Below are 17,089 nucleotides of genomic sequence, written 5' to 3'. Positions count from 1 at the left end.
ATCTCAATTTCCTGCTGCAGCTGTGAGACCGAAAGATTAGCCATCATTCCGGTATCAAGCCCATAGGCTTTTAAAAGTATTATTACCTGCTCGGACAGATCGGTCTGATCTTGGTGAGCCTTGGCCAACTCAGCTCGGAGGTCTTTTATTTCCTCTCCCCTTTTCCCTAAGAGGAGTTTTAGGGAGTTCCTTTCCTCCATAACTTATTGAAGATCGGCCTCGTATTGACGTACCTCGGTTTGGGACTGAGAACATGCTTCTCGATGAACTGCCGCAGCCTGCAAAGAAAGAAGAAACGAAGCTAGAAAAGAAAAGCAAACATAAAAGTAATACCAACAAAATAATTTAAGGCTTACCTGATTCAAAGCCTGTTGCACCCCCGTGAAAAAGATTTGATGCATCACTAGTACCGGCAACGTCCTCGATACCGGTAAACAGGTCACGAAAAGGATCCTCTCCATCATGAGGCCTATCTAGTTCGAGGGCCCCCAAAGCTTGGGCTTCCGGAATTGCCCCTGCGGAAAAATCAGGGAAGGTTGGCGAGTCTTCGATTGCTATTTCCCTAAGTGAATCACTTGGAGCATTCTCTTCGGTTCGAAGAGATTCAAGGAGAGCCTTTTCAAACATATCCCCCATCTGTTGGCTTCGATGGGAAGCATTTTCGATCTAAAACAACTCGGGGACTCCGCCCAACCATATAGTCCTGAGCAGTTGCAACTGGCTGGGCTGGTGGTGCCCCCAGTGTCTGGAATCCCTGCACCACCTTCTCTGCTGTGTGGGCGGCGGGAGTCTGAGCACCTCCCCCAGCCTGAGAAGTGGTTACTGCGGCCGGAGCAGAGATCGCCTGAGCAAGACTGGTACACGTAGTCAGGATCTGAGCTAAGGCCTCCTGAAGTCCTGGAATCACAATGGGCACTGGTGGTGCCTGAGCTGGTCCCACACGCTCATCCATAACTGGAGCCTGCTCCCGAACTGGGGCAACTAGAGGATCTGCAGGTGCTGCCCTAGCTGCGGTGCGAGTTGCACCTCTACCCCTACCGCATCCTCTATCGCGACCTAGGCCTCTCGCAGCCCTAACTGATGGTACCGGTGGTTGTCCATCCTGCCCCATAGTACGCGTCCTTACCATCTATGAGAGAATTAGAACAACAAAAATTTAGTTACTAGAATCAAAAGATTCGCACGACAAGAATTCAAGAATGTGAAATTTCCTAAGGGTTCGGCAGCCTCTCGAAGATAAGTATAGATGTCTACCATCATCGATCCAGCTGCCTGTGGAACGTCGGTGGTCTTCTTCGTTCGGGCCGCCAGTGCGGACCTATTATTTTCTTCTTCTTCTTCGTCTTCATCCCTTAGACGTAGAACTGATTCTACAGTCAAAGGAATGGTATTCTTCTTCGGCTTACAAGCCGTCCTCTTCTTCGGTTTTGGATCTTCGGGAACGGAGGCTCTTTTCCTCTTATTTTCTTTCATCGGCTTTGGGACAGAGGCCGAAGCCTCATCCTCAACGGACGAGGGCCTCAAAACCACATCTTTGCTCATACCTACATATGGGTAATTTTATTAAAGTATATGGAAATCATCTCGTCTGAACTACCAAAAAGTACGAGAAAGGGGCTAACCATGATATTTGGCCTCCCATCGGCCCTTTGACAAATCACGCCATGAGCGCTCGGCGTATGTGGAGGTCGAAGCCAGAGCTCGTACCTAGTTCTTGAGATCAGGAACTTCTCCAGGCATCCAGGGAACTGCTGCATCACAAAAAGAAGAATATCGGTGAGAAAAGAAATGAAAGGGCAAAATAGAAGGAAGTAACAACAGAATTACACTTATGCTTCATATTCCACTCCTCGGGAAAAGGCATCTTTTCAGTTGGAATCAGGTCCGAAGTCCTTACTAGAATGAACCTGCCCATCCAGCCTCGATCCCTATCCTCGTCAATTCTCTAGAATAGAGCCTTGGTAGCCCGGCGTTGAAGTTTTATTAACCCTCCTCAAAAAAGGCGAGGACGGTACAATCGTATGATATGGTAGAGGGTGAACGGCATCCCCTCGATTTTTTTCACAAAGTATCGAATCAAAATAATGATCCGCCAAAAAGAAGGATGGACCTGGCCTAGGGTTATTTGGTATTGATGGCAGAAGTCAATAATAACAGAGTCAAGGGGACCTAACATGAAAGGGTAAGTATACACACTTAAAAACCCTTTGACGTAAGTGGTGATATCTTCGTCAGAAGAAGGGTTTATTATTTCCTTTTTCTCCCAATTGCAATCTTCTTTAGCTGTTTGAGGTGCCTCTCAGTTATCAAACACATGTACCTCAATACTGGATCACATCGGCGGGGAATCGATGAGCCTTTATCGACCTTAAAATCAGAGGTAAGAACACACGCCCCAGGAACGCACTCCTCAGGTCGTGGCTCTACCGGTGTTTCGTCGGCGATAGACTATGAAGATGAAGCTTTCTCTTTCTGATGAATGGTTTCTGATGTTTTTGCCATTTTTGAATTTAAAGGTCGAGAATAGAAGAAAGTGACAAAGAGGAATCACAGATATGCGAATAAACTCAGAGGGTACAAAAAAGAACTTAGGAAATTTGGAAGATTGAAAATGTAAAAGTGGTAAATGGTAAAAGGAAGGGCTATATATAGATTAAAGTAATGGCGGTTCAATATCAGCGGTGGCCAACCACCGTCTGACATGCATTAAATGCCTTGAAAAACTAAATCGACGGGACAACTATCACGTACGTCATGATCAAGCCCAATGTGAACGTCAGCATATAATCCAATCGAGCCATCGAGAAATCATATCGTTTCTCACCACATCCTTCCCGAGAAATGAGGGGACTATCTGTATACGGTCGAAATAGATTTTGGCCTTCATATGATTGATCGATGTCGAAACATAACGAATCGAAGAAAAACTTCGTAATATCGAGACGGGTTCCGAAGAGGGTACAAACAAGCTTCAGATTTCAGGTATAGGTCAAACACCGAGTTCGAAGTCATTATCGAGCTCGGGTCCAAATTGAACTATGATGAGATGATTTTGAGCTAAAGGGGCAGAGGCTAACCAGGACCGAGTCCTAATAATCACCTGATCCCGAGTCCATATCGAGTTCTAGAAGCAATACTGACTAGCACCGAGGCCGATCGAGCTCGAGCTCACAGACAAGAGCCGGTGCAAACACACTAAGGGAAAGAATCTCGGCGGAAATTAGGAAAAAACTTATTTATCATGGGTTCTCCACTATATATTTTTAATTATATCTAAAGTAGGATCCTCCACTATAAAGAGGATGGCTACATTTCTGTAGAAGGCAGTTTTTTGCTTACATTGTAATTCAGGCGCCATATTCTTCTATATTCAAGGATTATTCTTTTAAGCTTCATGAATTGATTCATTTTGCTTAGTCCTAAAAATCATCTTCTTTCCAACCTTGTTTATTTTGCATTCTTTGCAATCCATATTTGATAATTCTTTTTGTCCTTATGATTTTTATTAAGCTATACCACATATTTTTAGAACTACGTACAAATTCAACTCTATCCGTTTTTCGGGTAAATAGTGTATTAGTTGGTGGTCGGCCACTATTGTCCTTGAGTCGTCGCCGTGAATCCCATAAATATGCCTCTTTTTACATTTTTTCAAACTTTACCTTCAACCTTTTCTAATCTCCAAAGCTTTTTACATCTTCTAAGTTCTTCATCTGCAAATCTACGATTTTCACTGCTAACCTCTTCTTAGAACACCAAATCTTATCATCTCCATCTATTTTTAACTTCAAATCCAAATGGTGAAAACGTCAAAAATAGTTCCTTAAAAGGAAAACGCTTTTTCATCGTGTTCAGCCGGCGACAAAATACCGGTGGAGCCGCGCCCTGAGGAGTGTATTCCTGGGGGGTGCGTCCTCACTTCTGACTTTAAGATCGACAAAACTCCATCGGTCCTTGTCGATGCGAGCAAATGTCGAGGTATATATGCTCTATAATTGAGAGTTTCCTTAAGCAGGTGAAGAAAGACTGCAACTGGCAAGGAAAAGAGGTGGTGATTCCAACCCCCGAGGAAGACATCACTACCCATGTGGAAGGGTTTCTGAGTGTTTACACTTACCCTTTCACGCTGGGCCCCCTCGATCCCATTATCGTCGATTTCTATTGCAAGTATCAAATAACCCTAGGTCAAGTCCATCCCTCCTTTTGGCGGATTGTTATTCTGCTCCGATTTTTCGTAAGCAAAGTCAAGGGGATTCCTTTCACCCTCGACCACATCATCAGGTTGTACATCCCCCGCCTCTATCAAGGCAGGTTAATAAAACTTCAACGTCGGGCTACCAAGGTGCTGTTCTCGAGCATAAATGATGACAAGGACCGAGGTTGGATAGGGCCGGTTCATTTGAGTGAGGACTTCCGACCTAATCCCAGCCGAGAAGATGCCATTTCCCGAGAAATAAAATATGAAGCGTAAGTACAATCCCACTGTTAGCTCCTATTTATTGTTTTGCTCCTTTGCTTCTTCTCATCGATATCCTTTTCCATGATATAGTGGTCGCTTGGATCCCTAGTGCAATTCCTAACCTCGAGAGTTGGGTTCGGGACCTGGCCTCGACATTTACGTACGTCGAGCGCTCATGGCGCGATTTATCAAAGGGTCGATGGGAGACCAAAAATCATGGTAAGCCCGTTTTCCATGTCTTTGAGATTTTTTTAAAGCATTTCTTACTTAATTTCCTTTCATACAGGTCTTGGCAAAGATGCTGTCATGAGGGCCCTATCTGGTGAGGAGGAGACTTTGATCTTGGCACCGACACCGGCAAAGGATAAAAAGAGGAAAAAGATCTCAACCTCCGAGGATCGAGAACCTAAGAATAAGGCGGCTCGTAAGCCGAAGAAGAACATCATCCTTCTGATCGAAGACTATGTTCGATGTCTAAGGGAAGAAGATAAATAAGAGGAAGAAGACGAATCCGGGCTGGTGGCCCAAGTGGGAATGAGCACCGAGGCCCCAAAGGCCACTGAATCGGTGAAGACTGCAGAGACCCCATCTTAAGATGTGTGGGTCTCAGGAAGAGACTTGGGCGAAGTCCCCGAGTCATCGAGGATTGAAGATGCCTCCCACCCTAATGAGACAACGATGGGTATGGCTGTAGGGGCTGGTCTCGATGCCCCTCGAGATGGAGAGAACACCCCAAGTGATCCACTTGGGGCAATAGAAATTGGAGGCTCCCCGCTGCTCCCCTCATTTTCTGAGGAGATAATTCAAGAGGCTCGGGCCTTGAAGGTCCTCTCCATCGAAGGAGCCCACGGAAGGGAGGACCCCTTCCGAGATTACTTTACTAGGGTCAAAGATGCTACCAGCCTGGGCGACTTGGAGGTCTCGAGAAAGGATTCGTATGAGGTATCGAGCCTTTTCAATGAAGCGCGACAAGCTCTGAATCGAGTAAGCCTTAACTCCCTTTGTTGGTATTACCCTTGTGTTCATTTTTCTCTTCCTGTCTAACTTTTTTTCTTCATTCTGCGTAGGCCTCAGCGCTTCATCAGAAAGAATTTTCTCGGTCTTGAGCTGAGCTGAGTCGGTAAGAGGCCTACATTCAAAGGATTACCGAGGAGAGGAATGCCCTCAACCTTCTCGGTGGGCAAAAAGAAGAAAAGATCAAGGACCTCCGAGCCGAGTTGGCCACAGCTCACCAAGATCAGACCAACCTGATCGAGCAGGTAATGAAAATCTTAAAAGCTCATGGGCTCGATTCGGGAATGATGGCTAACATTTCAATCTCACAGCTGCAGTAGAAGGTCAAGAGGATCGGGCAGTTCCGCGAGGAGGTCAACATGATGAATGCGGAGGCCTTGGGGTGGAAAGAAGGTATGGACCACTTTGCTGCACAAAAAGAGACAGCTCGAGCCCAATTGTCATCGGAAGAAAGTCAGCTTTGAGGCATGAAAGAGAAGAGCTCGTCTCAAGCAAAGAAAATAGAGGAGCTCGAGGCTCGGTTGGCTTCTGAATTTGCAAAGGCCAAATCTGAAGCCGAAAAGGCAAAGGCCGAGGCAGATGTGATCATGGCCGTCTACCAGACCGAGGCTGAATCCGCTCAAGTCCAAGCGAGAGAGGCATCCGAGATCGCTCAAACTCGAGCACATTGGATTGCTGAACTCGCCAAATGCCAATCTTGGAGGGAAACCCTCAAGGAGATCCACGCTCGAGGTTTCGATCTTACCGACGAGATAATAAAGGCTAGAGAGCATGAAGCTGATGCTGGAGTGCGGGCCTCTTCCGATGATGATAATGATGAAGGCAGCAAGAGCGGGTCTGAGAATGGGGAGGACCTCAATGGAGAAGAAGCTGCTCCTGAGAAAAATTAGGAATCTTAGGCTTTTTCTTTTTTTATTTTTGTACGGGACCCTAATCGGTCCTTGTAAATATCTTCATATATATAAAAGATCTTTTTTCTGTTTCATTCACACTTTATGAAAATATTGCTCATAAGTTTGAGGCGTAGGCAACTTGATCGAAGCCGGACTAGTGTAGTCTTAATCGAGTGAGTATTTGCTCGAACTCGGAGTAGGGTGACTCTTAGGTTTTAATTGAGTGAGGATGATTTCTCGAACTCAGAAATAAAATGGCCCTTTAGGCTCTTGAATTAGGCCGATACGATAATACTAAGAAGAATGGATTTCTCCCCATTTTCGGCATAAAACGTTTATTGTTTAATCATATAAAATCTATTGTACCTTAGCATGAAATAAGGGATTTGCTCGAGAGTTTGAATGATTCCGTACCCATTAGGGTTTTCAAGGGTCGATATTATCGAGACCCTTTGTTTCATAATGCCTTAGCATAAAATAAAGAATTTGTTTGAGAGTTAAGTTGGACTTTGTACCCATTAGGGTTTTTGAGGGTCGATATTATTAAGACCCTTAGTAATTCAGCCGAGGGTAGCCTTTTTAATCGGTTTATGAAAATATTTGAAGGCCTGTTTTATAATTGAAATCGGACGTCTCCAAACCGTGTTAATTTGGCCGTAGCCTTTAGCTTGGGATTCACCTTTTGGGCTTGTTCCCCTGTTATACTTCGAACTTGTTTGAAGTATCAGTCCCCGAGTAGGGTGTCTGTGGCCTATAAAATCGAGTGTTTCCTTTTTAACATCTTACGATCTCGAGGTTTTAGTAATTCGATCATGTCAATTTTTTGGATGGCAGTCCCCGAGTGCTGGGTCAATTGTTCGAACTTTAGTTGTGACCGGCCCTTAAGTCAGTTTCCACAATAGATCACAAACACAATATTGTAAAGTAAAACTTTATCTACGACATAAAATATCTGGCAAGGAAAAATAATTTTTTCAATAGATTAACATGTGTACATGTTTGCCATTAGGGCTCGAGTAATCTAGATGGGCATGGTTCGTTCGACCGTTTGACCCTTACAAAATTTACATATCGAGACCCTATCGGCACAAAGTATTTTCCTTGTAACTATCCGAGGGTAATGCCCCCCAGTATTCGAGGTTGATTGTAAAGGAGCCTCGGATACTGTTGAATTGCTCTAAGTTAGCACGGACAATGGTTGCCTCGTTAAAAACCTCACCGAAAAACCCATTTAGGACAAAAATCGGTCTAAGTGAAAAAAAGTGCAACGCGTGCTTTCAGACCTAAGGACTTTGTGTTTGAAGAATCCTTTGATGTCTTCGATTAAACACCTGCAAATTATTAGTATAAAATATAAACGAAAGTGGAGAAGGTCGTACCTTAGCAGTAATATCGTTTGAGGAGTGATATGTTCCGATTGTTTAGTAATTGTTCGTCGTTCATCATGCCAAGTTTGTAGGATTCATTTCCGATGATATCGAGGACCTGATACGGTCCCTCCCAGTTCAGGCCAAGTTTTCCTTCGCTTGGGTATCGAGTATTGAGGGTGACCTTACTCAGAACCAAGTCCCCGATTTTAAAGTGTCGGAGATTGGCTCTTCGATTGTAGTACCTTTTGATCCGCTGTTTCTTTGCGGCCATTCGAATGAGGGCGGCTTCCTATTTTTCATCTAGAAATTCGAGACTTGTATTCATAGCCTCGTGGTTTGACTCTTCTGTTGCATATCGAAACCTGACGTTAGGTTCCCCGACTTCAACCAGGATCAGAGCTTCGGTGCCATATACTAAAGAGAACGGTGTTGCCCCCGTACTAGATTTTGGCGTTGTTCGATACGCCCAAAGGAATTCGGGCAATATTTGACTCTTTTTTCCCTTAGTGTCGTTCAGTCTTTTCTTTAGATTTTTAATGATGGTCTTGTTTGTTGATTTGGCCTGTCCGTTCCCACTAGGATGGTATGGCGTTGACAGGATCCTTTTTATTTTGTGATCTTTGAGAAACTTTGTCACTTTGCTGCCGACGAATTGCTTTCCATTGTCGCATACGATCTCGGCAGGCATTCCGAATCGGCATATAATGTGGTCCCAGATAAAGTCTATGACTTCTTTCTCACTAATTTTCTCGAAAGCCTCTACTTCAACCCACTTAGAGAAATAGTCAGTCATAAACAAAATAAATTTAGATTTACCTGGGGGCGATGGTAGAGGGCCGAAGATATCCATTCACCATTTCATGAATGGCCATGGGGATAAGACATAGTGGAGTTGCTCTCCGGGTTGGTGAATCATCGGCGCATACCTTTGACATTTGTCGCACTTTCGAACAAACTCTTTAGTATCCTTTTCCATATCGGCCCAATAATATCCTGCTCTGATGACTTTGTGAACCAATGATTCGGCACCGGAATGATTTTCGCAGGTGCCCTCGTGGATTTCTCGTAGGACGTAGTCGGTATCTTCTGGTCCCAAATATATTGCCAATGGTCAATCGAACATCCTTCTATATAGTGTTCCATCTTTGGCCAATGTGAATTGTTCAGCCTTCGTATGTAGAGTCCTCGATTCCTTAGAATCCGATGGAATCTTCCCGTTCATTAGGTACTCGATATATTTGTTCCTCCAATCCCATGTCAGACTTATGGAGTTGATTTCAGCGTGGCCTTCTTCGATTAGTGACCTTGAAAGTTGTATGACAGTCCCCAAGCTAATCTCGTCGTCTTGATGACCCAAAATTTTCAAGGGCATCGGCCTCGCGGTTTAGTTCTTGAGGCACATGCTGTAATGTCCATTCTTTAAACCGATGTAGAGTCACCTATAATTTGTCCAAGTACATCCGCATTCGAACTTCTCGAACCTTGAAGGTTCTGTTGACTTGGTTTACCACAAGCAGGGAGTCACATTTGGCCTCGATGACCTCTACTCCCAAACCTTTAGCTATCTCGAGACCTACGATCATGGCCTCATACTCGGCCTCATTGTTAGTTAACTTGGAAGTTTTGATAGATTGTCTAATTGTATTACCCGTGGCGGCTTCAAAACGATGCCTAGCCTAGACCCCTTCACGTTCGAAGCGCCATTTGTAAAGATGGTCCACACCCCCGATGATGTACCCGACTTTAATAATAGTTCCTTTTCGACTTCGGGTACGAGGGCTGGCGTAAAGTCGGCCACGACGTCCGCTAAGATTTGATACATGATGGTTGTTCGGGGTCGATACTTGATATCGTACTCACTAATCTTGATGGCCCATTTGGCCAATCGACCCGAAAGTTCGGGCTTATGTAAAATACTGCGAAGGGGATAAGTAGTCACCACACAGATCTGGTGATGCTGAAAATATGGTTTTAATTTCCTAGAGGCACTTATTAGGGCAAGCGCTAATTTTTCTAAGTATGGGTACCGGGTCTTGGCCTCACCTAAAGTTTGACTAACATAGTAAACAAGAAATTGCGTACCTTGCTCTTCTCAAACTAGGACCCCACTTACCGTGATTTTCGAGACTACTAAGTACAAGTAGAGTCGCTCGTCCGCTTTCGAAGTATGAAGCAGTGGCGGGTTCGAGAGGTACCGCTTTAACTCTTCCAATATTTGTTGGCATTTCGGGATCCATGTAAAACTGTTCTTCTTTTTGAGCAGTGAGAATAACCCGTGACTTCTATCTGAAGACCTCGAGATGAATTGGCCTAGGGCGGCTATGCGCCCTATTAATCTTTGTATGACCTTAACATTGTCCACGACTGTGATGTCTTCGATTGACTTGATCTTATCGGGGTTGATTTCGATTCCCCGATCAGATACCATAAAGCCGAGGAACTTGCCCGAGCCGACTCCGAATGCACATTTCTCCGGGTTGAGCTTCATGTTGTATTTCCTTAGTATATCAAAGGTCTCTTGCAAATGTGTAAAATGTTCATTTGCTCGTAGGGACTTAACTAGCATATCGTCAATATAAACCTCCATTGATTTACCTATTTGTTCTTCGAACATTTGATTTACTAAGCGTTGATAAGTAGCACTAGCATTTTTTAGTCCAAACGGCATTATATTATAATAGTAGGTGTCGTACTTAGTGATGAACGAAGTCTTTTCCTGATCCTCCGGGTTCATTTGTATTTGATTGTACCCCGAGTAGGCATCGAGAAAACTAAGGATCTCGTGGTCGGCCGTGGCATCGATCATGAGATCGATATTCGGCAGAGGAAAAGAGTCTTTAGGGCATGCTTTGTTTAAATATTTATAGTCTACGCACATTCTAAGTTTATTTTCCTTTTTAGGGACTACGACTATGTTTGCTAACCATTCAGGATATTTTATCTCCCGAATGGATCCTATTTTGAGAAGTTTGTCTACCTTGTCCTAGATGAATGCATGTTTTACCTTGGACTGGAGCCTTCTCTTTTGTTTTATCGGATGGAACTTCGGGTCCAAGATCAGTCGATGTGTAGTGATCTCCAGCGGGATCCCTATCATATCTAGGTGGGACCAAACAAAACAATCCATATTATTGATAAGCAATTTAATGAGTTTTTCATTAAGCTCGGGGGTTAACCCCGTACCGTGGTATACCTTTCGATCAGGTAGATGCTCGATCAGTATGACTTGCTCTTGCTCTTCGACTGTCGATTTGGTGGCGTCAGAATCCTCGGAGATTATGAAGGATCGAGGGATCCAGTAGTCATCGTCCTCATCCGTTCCCTGCTTCTCCGACTGAGTCGAGGCCGGTGGTTATGGCTGTTATTTAGCTTCCTATTTTTCTTTGGACTCCGATCCCTTTATTGACAAAAGCGCTAATACCGGTATTACTTCGTCAACCGCGAACATCTCTTTGGTAGCATGTTGTTCCCTATACACCATTTTTATCCATCTGGTGTTGGGAACTTCAACATTTGGTGAAGGGTTGAGGGGACCGCCCTCATGTTGTGAATCCGGGGTCTTCCGAGCAGTGGGTTGTATATCATATCGCCCTCGATCACAAGGAACTTTGTTTCTTGAATTGTTCCAACTATATTTAATAGTAGGATGATTTCACCTTTAGTTGTTTCACTCGCCATGTTGAAACCATTGAGAATCCGAGTTGCGGGTACGATCTGATTTTGTAGGCCGAGCTGTTGCACGACCCTTGATCGAATAATATTGGCCGATCTTCCTGGATTAATTAAAACATGTTTAACCTGAATTTTATTCATAAGGATAGTGATTACCGAAGCATCATTATGGGGTTGTGAGATCCCTTCTACTTCCTCATCTTTGAATGATAAAGTGCCTTCTGGCACATAGTCTCGAGTTCGTTTTTCCCTGGTGATTCATACTTTAGTGCGTTTGAACACAGGCCATTGTAGAATATCGACCCCACCAACGATCATGTGAATCACCTGCTGTGGTTCTTCTTGCTAATTTTTCCTGTTCGCATCCCTATCTCAAAAATGGTTTTTAGCTCGGTCGCTCAAGAATTCTCGAAGGTGACCCTCATTGAATAGACGGGACACCTTCTCCCTTAGTTGTCTACAGTCTCCGGTTCTATGACTATGTGTACCATGGCATTTGCATATTTGGTTGGGGTTTCTTTGGGATGGATCGGTTTGTAGGGGTGTAGGCCATCTAGTATCTTTGATTTTCCCAATGGCTGACACAATATATTTTGTAACCTTTGTTGATGATTTTTCCCGAAGAGTGTGGGTGTATACAATGAAGAGGAAAGATGAAGTGTACTTCTTTATCATGAAGAACAAAAGATAGTATTCTACATATTGCTCTCACGTAGGTTTGTTTCTAAAGCTAAGCAAAATTAGTTGGAAAGACATAGATCATTAGAAAAAGAGGGCAAAGAGTAAGGATTCTAATTACTATCCAGATCCTCTCACTTAAAGAAAGCAAGGGATTATTGAAATTGTCAAAAGTCCCACGTCGGTGAATGACAATTTTGAATGGGAATTTCACCTTATAAAAGGAGGTCTAATGTTTAGGATTTTAGTACACCTCTCATTTGCCTTTTATCTTCTTAAGGCATTTGTATCTTCTCTCTTTAGTATTATTTTACTTGTAATTTTGGAGTGGAATAAAATATTGATTGTGTCCGAGGAAGTAGGCAAAATTGGCCGAACCTCGTAAATTCTGGTGTTCTTTTATTGTTGTCTTATTGTCTTGTTTATTATTTAGTGGTTGTCATAATTTTTGGTATAGTAGTTGTGACTCATTCACGCTATATACATTTGGCTTGCGCAACAGGAATCATTTGCAGCTTGACAATCCAATCAAAGCAAAAAGCAACAACCCCGCCATACAATTAACAATAGTTCATGTGCGAATACTACCTGCTATAGTGCTCGATAATGTATGCAGGTCTAGGTTGTTTTGATGCTTACCATAGGTATGGGCGTATGGCTATTGACGAGTGTGGCGACAATCAAAATATTCACGGTGGATGTCTACAATTGAAATCTTTGATAGATTTGTTCAAAACGTGGGTAGAGTTTTCCTGATTTATTTTTGAAATTTTTATATTTTTATACACTATTTAAAACTTTATTACCCTTCCTATTCAAGTTTTAATTTAATTACATCCTATATACACATTTACCAATTATATACACTTTAGAAATTAAATGAGTATCCCTTTATATTAGGAATCAATTATTTCTCATCCTTATTTTCTCTCCCTCTTGCGCTCTCTCTCTCCGTCTCTCTCTCTCATGTGCTCTTTCTCTCTACGTCTCTCTATCTCTCAAACCGAGTGTACCTAATGTATCTCACCACAATGCCAATACCCACCAAAACCATATTCAAGGGCTCCCTTCTGGTGCATCGCATCAAAATATTCAGTTTTCTGACGACCATACATCCAATGTTTCTGATGTATATCGAGAGTCCGGGGATTATCGGGTGTAGCATCGTTCAACGAATGAGGAATGGCCTCTAAACCAGTTGCTAGCCAGCCCTCCATCTCAGAGCCTTCGAATTTAGATTTTCAAAAATTATTATTTGTTTGGATTGGGTATTGTTGCAAACAAATGGGAATATTATTTGGAGTTTATATCTCAATTTTGAGGGTGTTTTAGTGAAGATTAGACTTGATTTTGGCTGAATTTCAGATTGAAACTCGAAGAAGAAGAAGAAGAAGAAGAATGAAGAAGAAGAAGAAGAAGAAGAAGAAGAAGAAGACATGACATACATTGTACTTACGAAATTGTAGTAAAGTTGTAGTAAAATTATAAAAAAATTATATTCTGTTGTTTATATTTTTTTTTATTTAAATATTGTATGATAGTTGAACAATATTATTTAAAAATTATATTTAAGTTGTATGATAATGTAGTTGTATATAACTGGGTAGAAATAATGTATGAAAGTTGTAGATAAGTTGTAGATAAGTTTTATAATATATAATTAGTTGTATGAAATTTATTTTTACTATGTATAAATCAGATACAAAATATACAAAGACATATTGTATAAAATTTATATAAAAATTGTAGTTAAGTGGTATGATATTGTAGGTGTATATAACTGGATAGAAATAATGTATAAAAGTTGTAGATAAGTTGTATAATATATAATTAGTTATATGAAATTTGTTTTTACTATGTATAAATCAGATACAAAATATACAAAAGACATATTGTATAAAATTTGTATGATATTGTAGTTATATTTAACTATGTAGAAATAATGTATGAAAGTTGTAGATAAGTTATATAATATATAATTAGTTGTATGAAATTTATTTTTACTATGTATAAATCAGATACAAAATATACAAAAGACATATTGTATAAAATTTGTATAAAAATTGTATTTAAGTTGACTCTTAACCAAAGGAAGTCAACTCATTTAAAGTGAAAGGAAACGAAAAAGAACAAAAAAGGAAGCAACTGAGCGGTCATTCATTGTGCTAAAGCTAGAAAACATTAGCTCATCGTGTTTAAGCTATCTAACGTAACAATAACCCAGTTTAGAATTTTACGTTGAATTACCCTGCATCAGCAGAAATGGAAATGAATTTTGCAGTCTAATATTATTATTTTTTTGACAAATTATTACCCCATCGAGTATGTTTCTAATAATTACATTAAATACCATGGAGTTCTATACCATTGTGCAAAGTCCTTACAAATTATTAGTAATACTAATAACGACACAAGACAGAAGCAAAGAACTAGAGATAGGGTGATGTTGGGAATGGAAATTGGCCAAACTCATTGGTAGATGCACAATGATCCATTTGGGCATAGCTATCTAAGTACCCAGCGGTGACAGGAATATCTACAAAATCAGAAGGCATGGTGATTTCTATATTTTGCCATGAAGTAGTAGAAGACGAGATATGGGGAGAAAGATAGGGTGATGGTACTCAAGATATGAGGGATTAGATTCTTTAAATCCCTAAATATAAGTTCAATCTGGAGAGAAGAGGGGAGAGAGGAGAGAAAAAAGGAAAATGGTGTAACTAAATCCTTTGATTGAAGTCACAAATAATGGATTGAGAGCCTTTTAAGGTGGATTGTATATATTTTGTAACTAAAATATGTTTAGATCGGGTAAATACCAAAACATGGGTATTTTTCATAATAAAGTTTCAAATAATGTATAAGAATGAAAAAATCCCTTTATTTTTCTTACTAGTTACTATTAGCCCGGCGATACCCGGGCCCAATTGTATAGTTAAGGCAATAAAGTTGTGCTACTTCATTGGCCTGATTCTATCTCTTTTCGTTCCATTTGAAGAAAGGAAGGATCCCAAAGAATCGATCTTTCTTTTCGTTGTTGAATCTCTCTTTGATTAATCAATGTGTGATATTCCGAATCCTCATTACTAATGGAATCCAAATGATCTCTGGATTGATCAGAAGATCCTTTCAATTGGATAGAATTCGTTACTTGAATGAAACTAGATCTTGTGGAATCATATTGAATATTTGACGATACATTCTGTACCTTGATAAAAAATCGATCCTTGTTTACCAATCACACATTGTCTAACCAAATCTAATTCTCTCTCGATACGTTCCTCAAAAAATCCGATTCGGGCGGATTCTTCCCCCAACTAACGAAGAGATCTTGGCGGAATTGCCACATAGAAGTATAAGTAAAAATTTCTTTCAAACTCCACAAAATATTGTTGGGTATGTTTATCTCTTTTAAGTATTATTGGATTGACTCTACAAATCTAATCCAAATGAAATAGATACAAAAAATGGGAGAGTGAGCTTCTCTTCATGCATGAGCCTTTAACATAAAAATGTCCAAGATTAAGCAGAAAATATGGCAATTCATTCTTCAAATTTATTTCTAGTTTCTAGAATTATTATTAGTATATTATATGTAACGTTATTGGCTAGCTAAGGAAGGGCATTACTGTAGCTGCCATGCAAATTCTCACACAGTAGCTTCCTTGCCTAACTTTGTACCCCTCGCGTCCCCACGGGTTTCCATCTCCACCTAACCGTTTATGTGTGTATAATTTTAATAATTCCTAACATGCAATTTGTTATTTAGTTTTAATCTATGTGTGCCAAACTTTTTTTGGGGGTTAAAATTCCTCCTTTATTTATGTTGTGTGCATTCTTTAGCAAATTATGACATGTAATTTGTTTGAATTTTTGTGTGCAAAACTAATACTGTAAATATTAGTTGAACTTTTTCCAACAAGTTTTTGCTAAATAATTATAACTTAGGTAAATAATTTTAGTACCGCTTATACGAAAAGTATTTTGGACTTAACCATTATTAATTATATTTAACTTATTTGTTGTTATTAATAATTTAATATTGAAGGATCTTATATAGTTCAAATTTATGACTTTATAATTTGACATTTAATTACTTACATATGTATAATATCTCGAAAAATGAAAATACTTATAACAAATAATTTTGGTAGTTAATTCATATCTAAATGAATTAATTAGCACAAAAGAAGTGCTTTCACGTTAAAATCTATGGATTCCCAATTCTTTCACCAATTTCAAGCTATGAGAATTTAAAGAAATCTCCAATTTGTGGAGTTCTCCAATTGGGTCTCCAAATCTTTCACTAAACTTTGCTTCATCACTGTTAAGATTTTCTCTCATTTACTATTAAGATTTCAAATGCAACTAATATTTTCTAAAGCTTAAAAAAGAAAAAAGACTCCCGTTAATTTTGGGATTGAAATTCACAAAAGGGTCAATAGAATTGCTAGTAATTAACATGGTCATGCTACACTTTTGAATTGCTTTGAATGACCAGAGTTTGTGTAATACAACAAAACAAAGTTTGAGAATATATATATATATATATATCAATGCATCGCTTATACAACAGTCCACTAAAATGTTATAACTAAATATTAAATTTTAAATTGATATGATATACCTTCCAAATTATGTGTAGAGATGGAAGTGCTGTGGTCACAAGGCTGCAAATTGAGTGACACGTGAAAAGGAGGTTTAAGTGGGGTCTATGCTTTTAGAAGACTTCACTATATAGTCTGAGGACACAAAAGGAATTATACAAAGTGTGTTAGTGTGCCAGTGTTTTTGTTAGTGTGCTAGTGTTTTGCAAGGAAAGAGCAGCATGAAGTACAAGTCTTAAAGCATGAAGACTGCTGAAATACCAAAAATGTCCCTGGCTGGCAAGCTAGGATGCGCATTCTCCCTTATTAGATGGTATATTTAAAAGTAAATCTTAAATCAGTAATGGTGATGATCAGGTTGAAGCAATGGATCTAGTATCCTTTCTCCCCCTTTTA

General features: G+C 40.4%; 1 protein-coding gene across 1 annotated transcript; it reads left to right on the top strand.

The window, feature by feature from the left end:
• The first annotated feature begins 5,940 nt into the window (after window positions 1-5,940).
• On the top strand, window positions 5,941-6,363 carry LOC138906482 (uncharacterized). The gene has a single exon (XM_070195353.1). The coding sequence runs from the start codon at window positions 5,941-5,943 to the stop codon at window positions 6,361-6,363; it is 423 nt and encodes a 140-aa protein (XP_070051454.1).
• Window positions 6,364-17,089: the final 10,726 nt, after the last annotated feature.

The sequence above is a fragment of the Nicotiana tomentosiformis genome, chromosome 1, assembly GCF_000390325.3.
Source record: "Nicotiana tomentosiformis chromosome 1, ASM39032v3, whole genome shotgun sequence".
NCBI classification, from domain to species: Eukaryota; Viridiplantae; Streptophyta; class Magnoliopsida; order Solanales; family Solanaceae; genus Nicotiana; species Nicotiana tomentosiformis.
This window is presented reverse-complemented; position numbering and strand designations above follow the sequence as displayed.

Excerpts from the sequence above, each read along its gene's own strand:
- LOC138906482 (XM_070195353.1), top strand. The coding sequence starts at position 5,941 with ATGAAAGAGAAGAGCTCGTCTCAAGCAAAGAAAATAGAGGAGCTCGAG.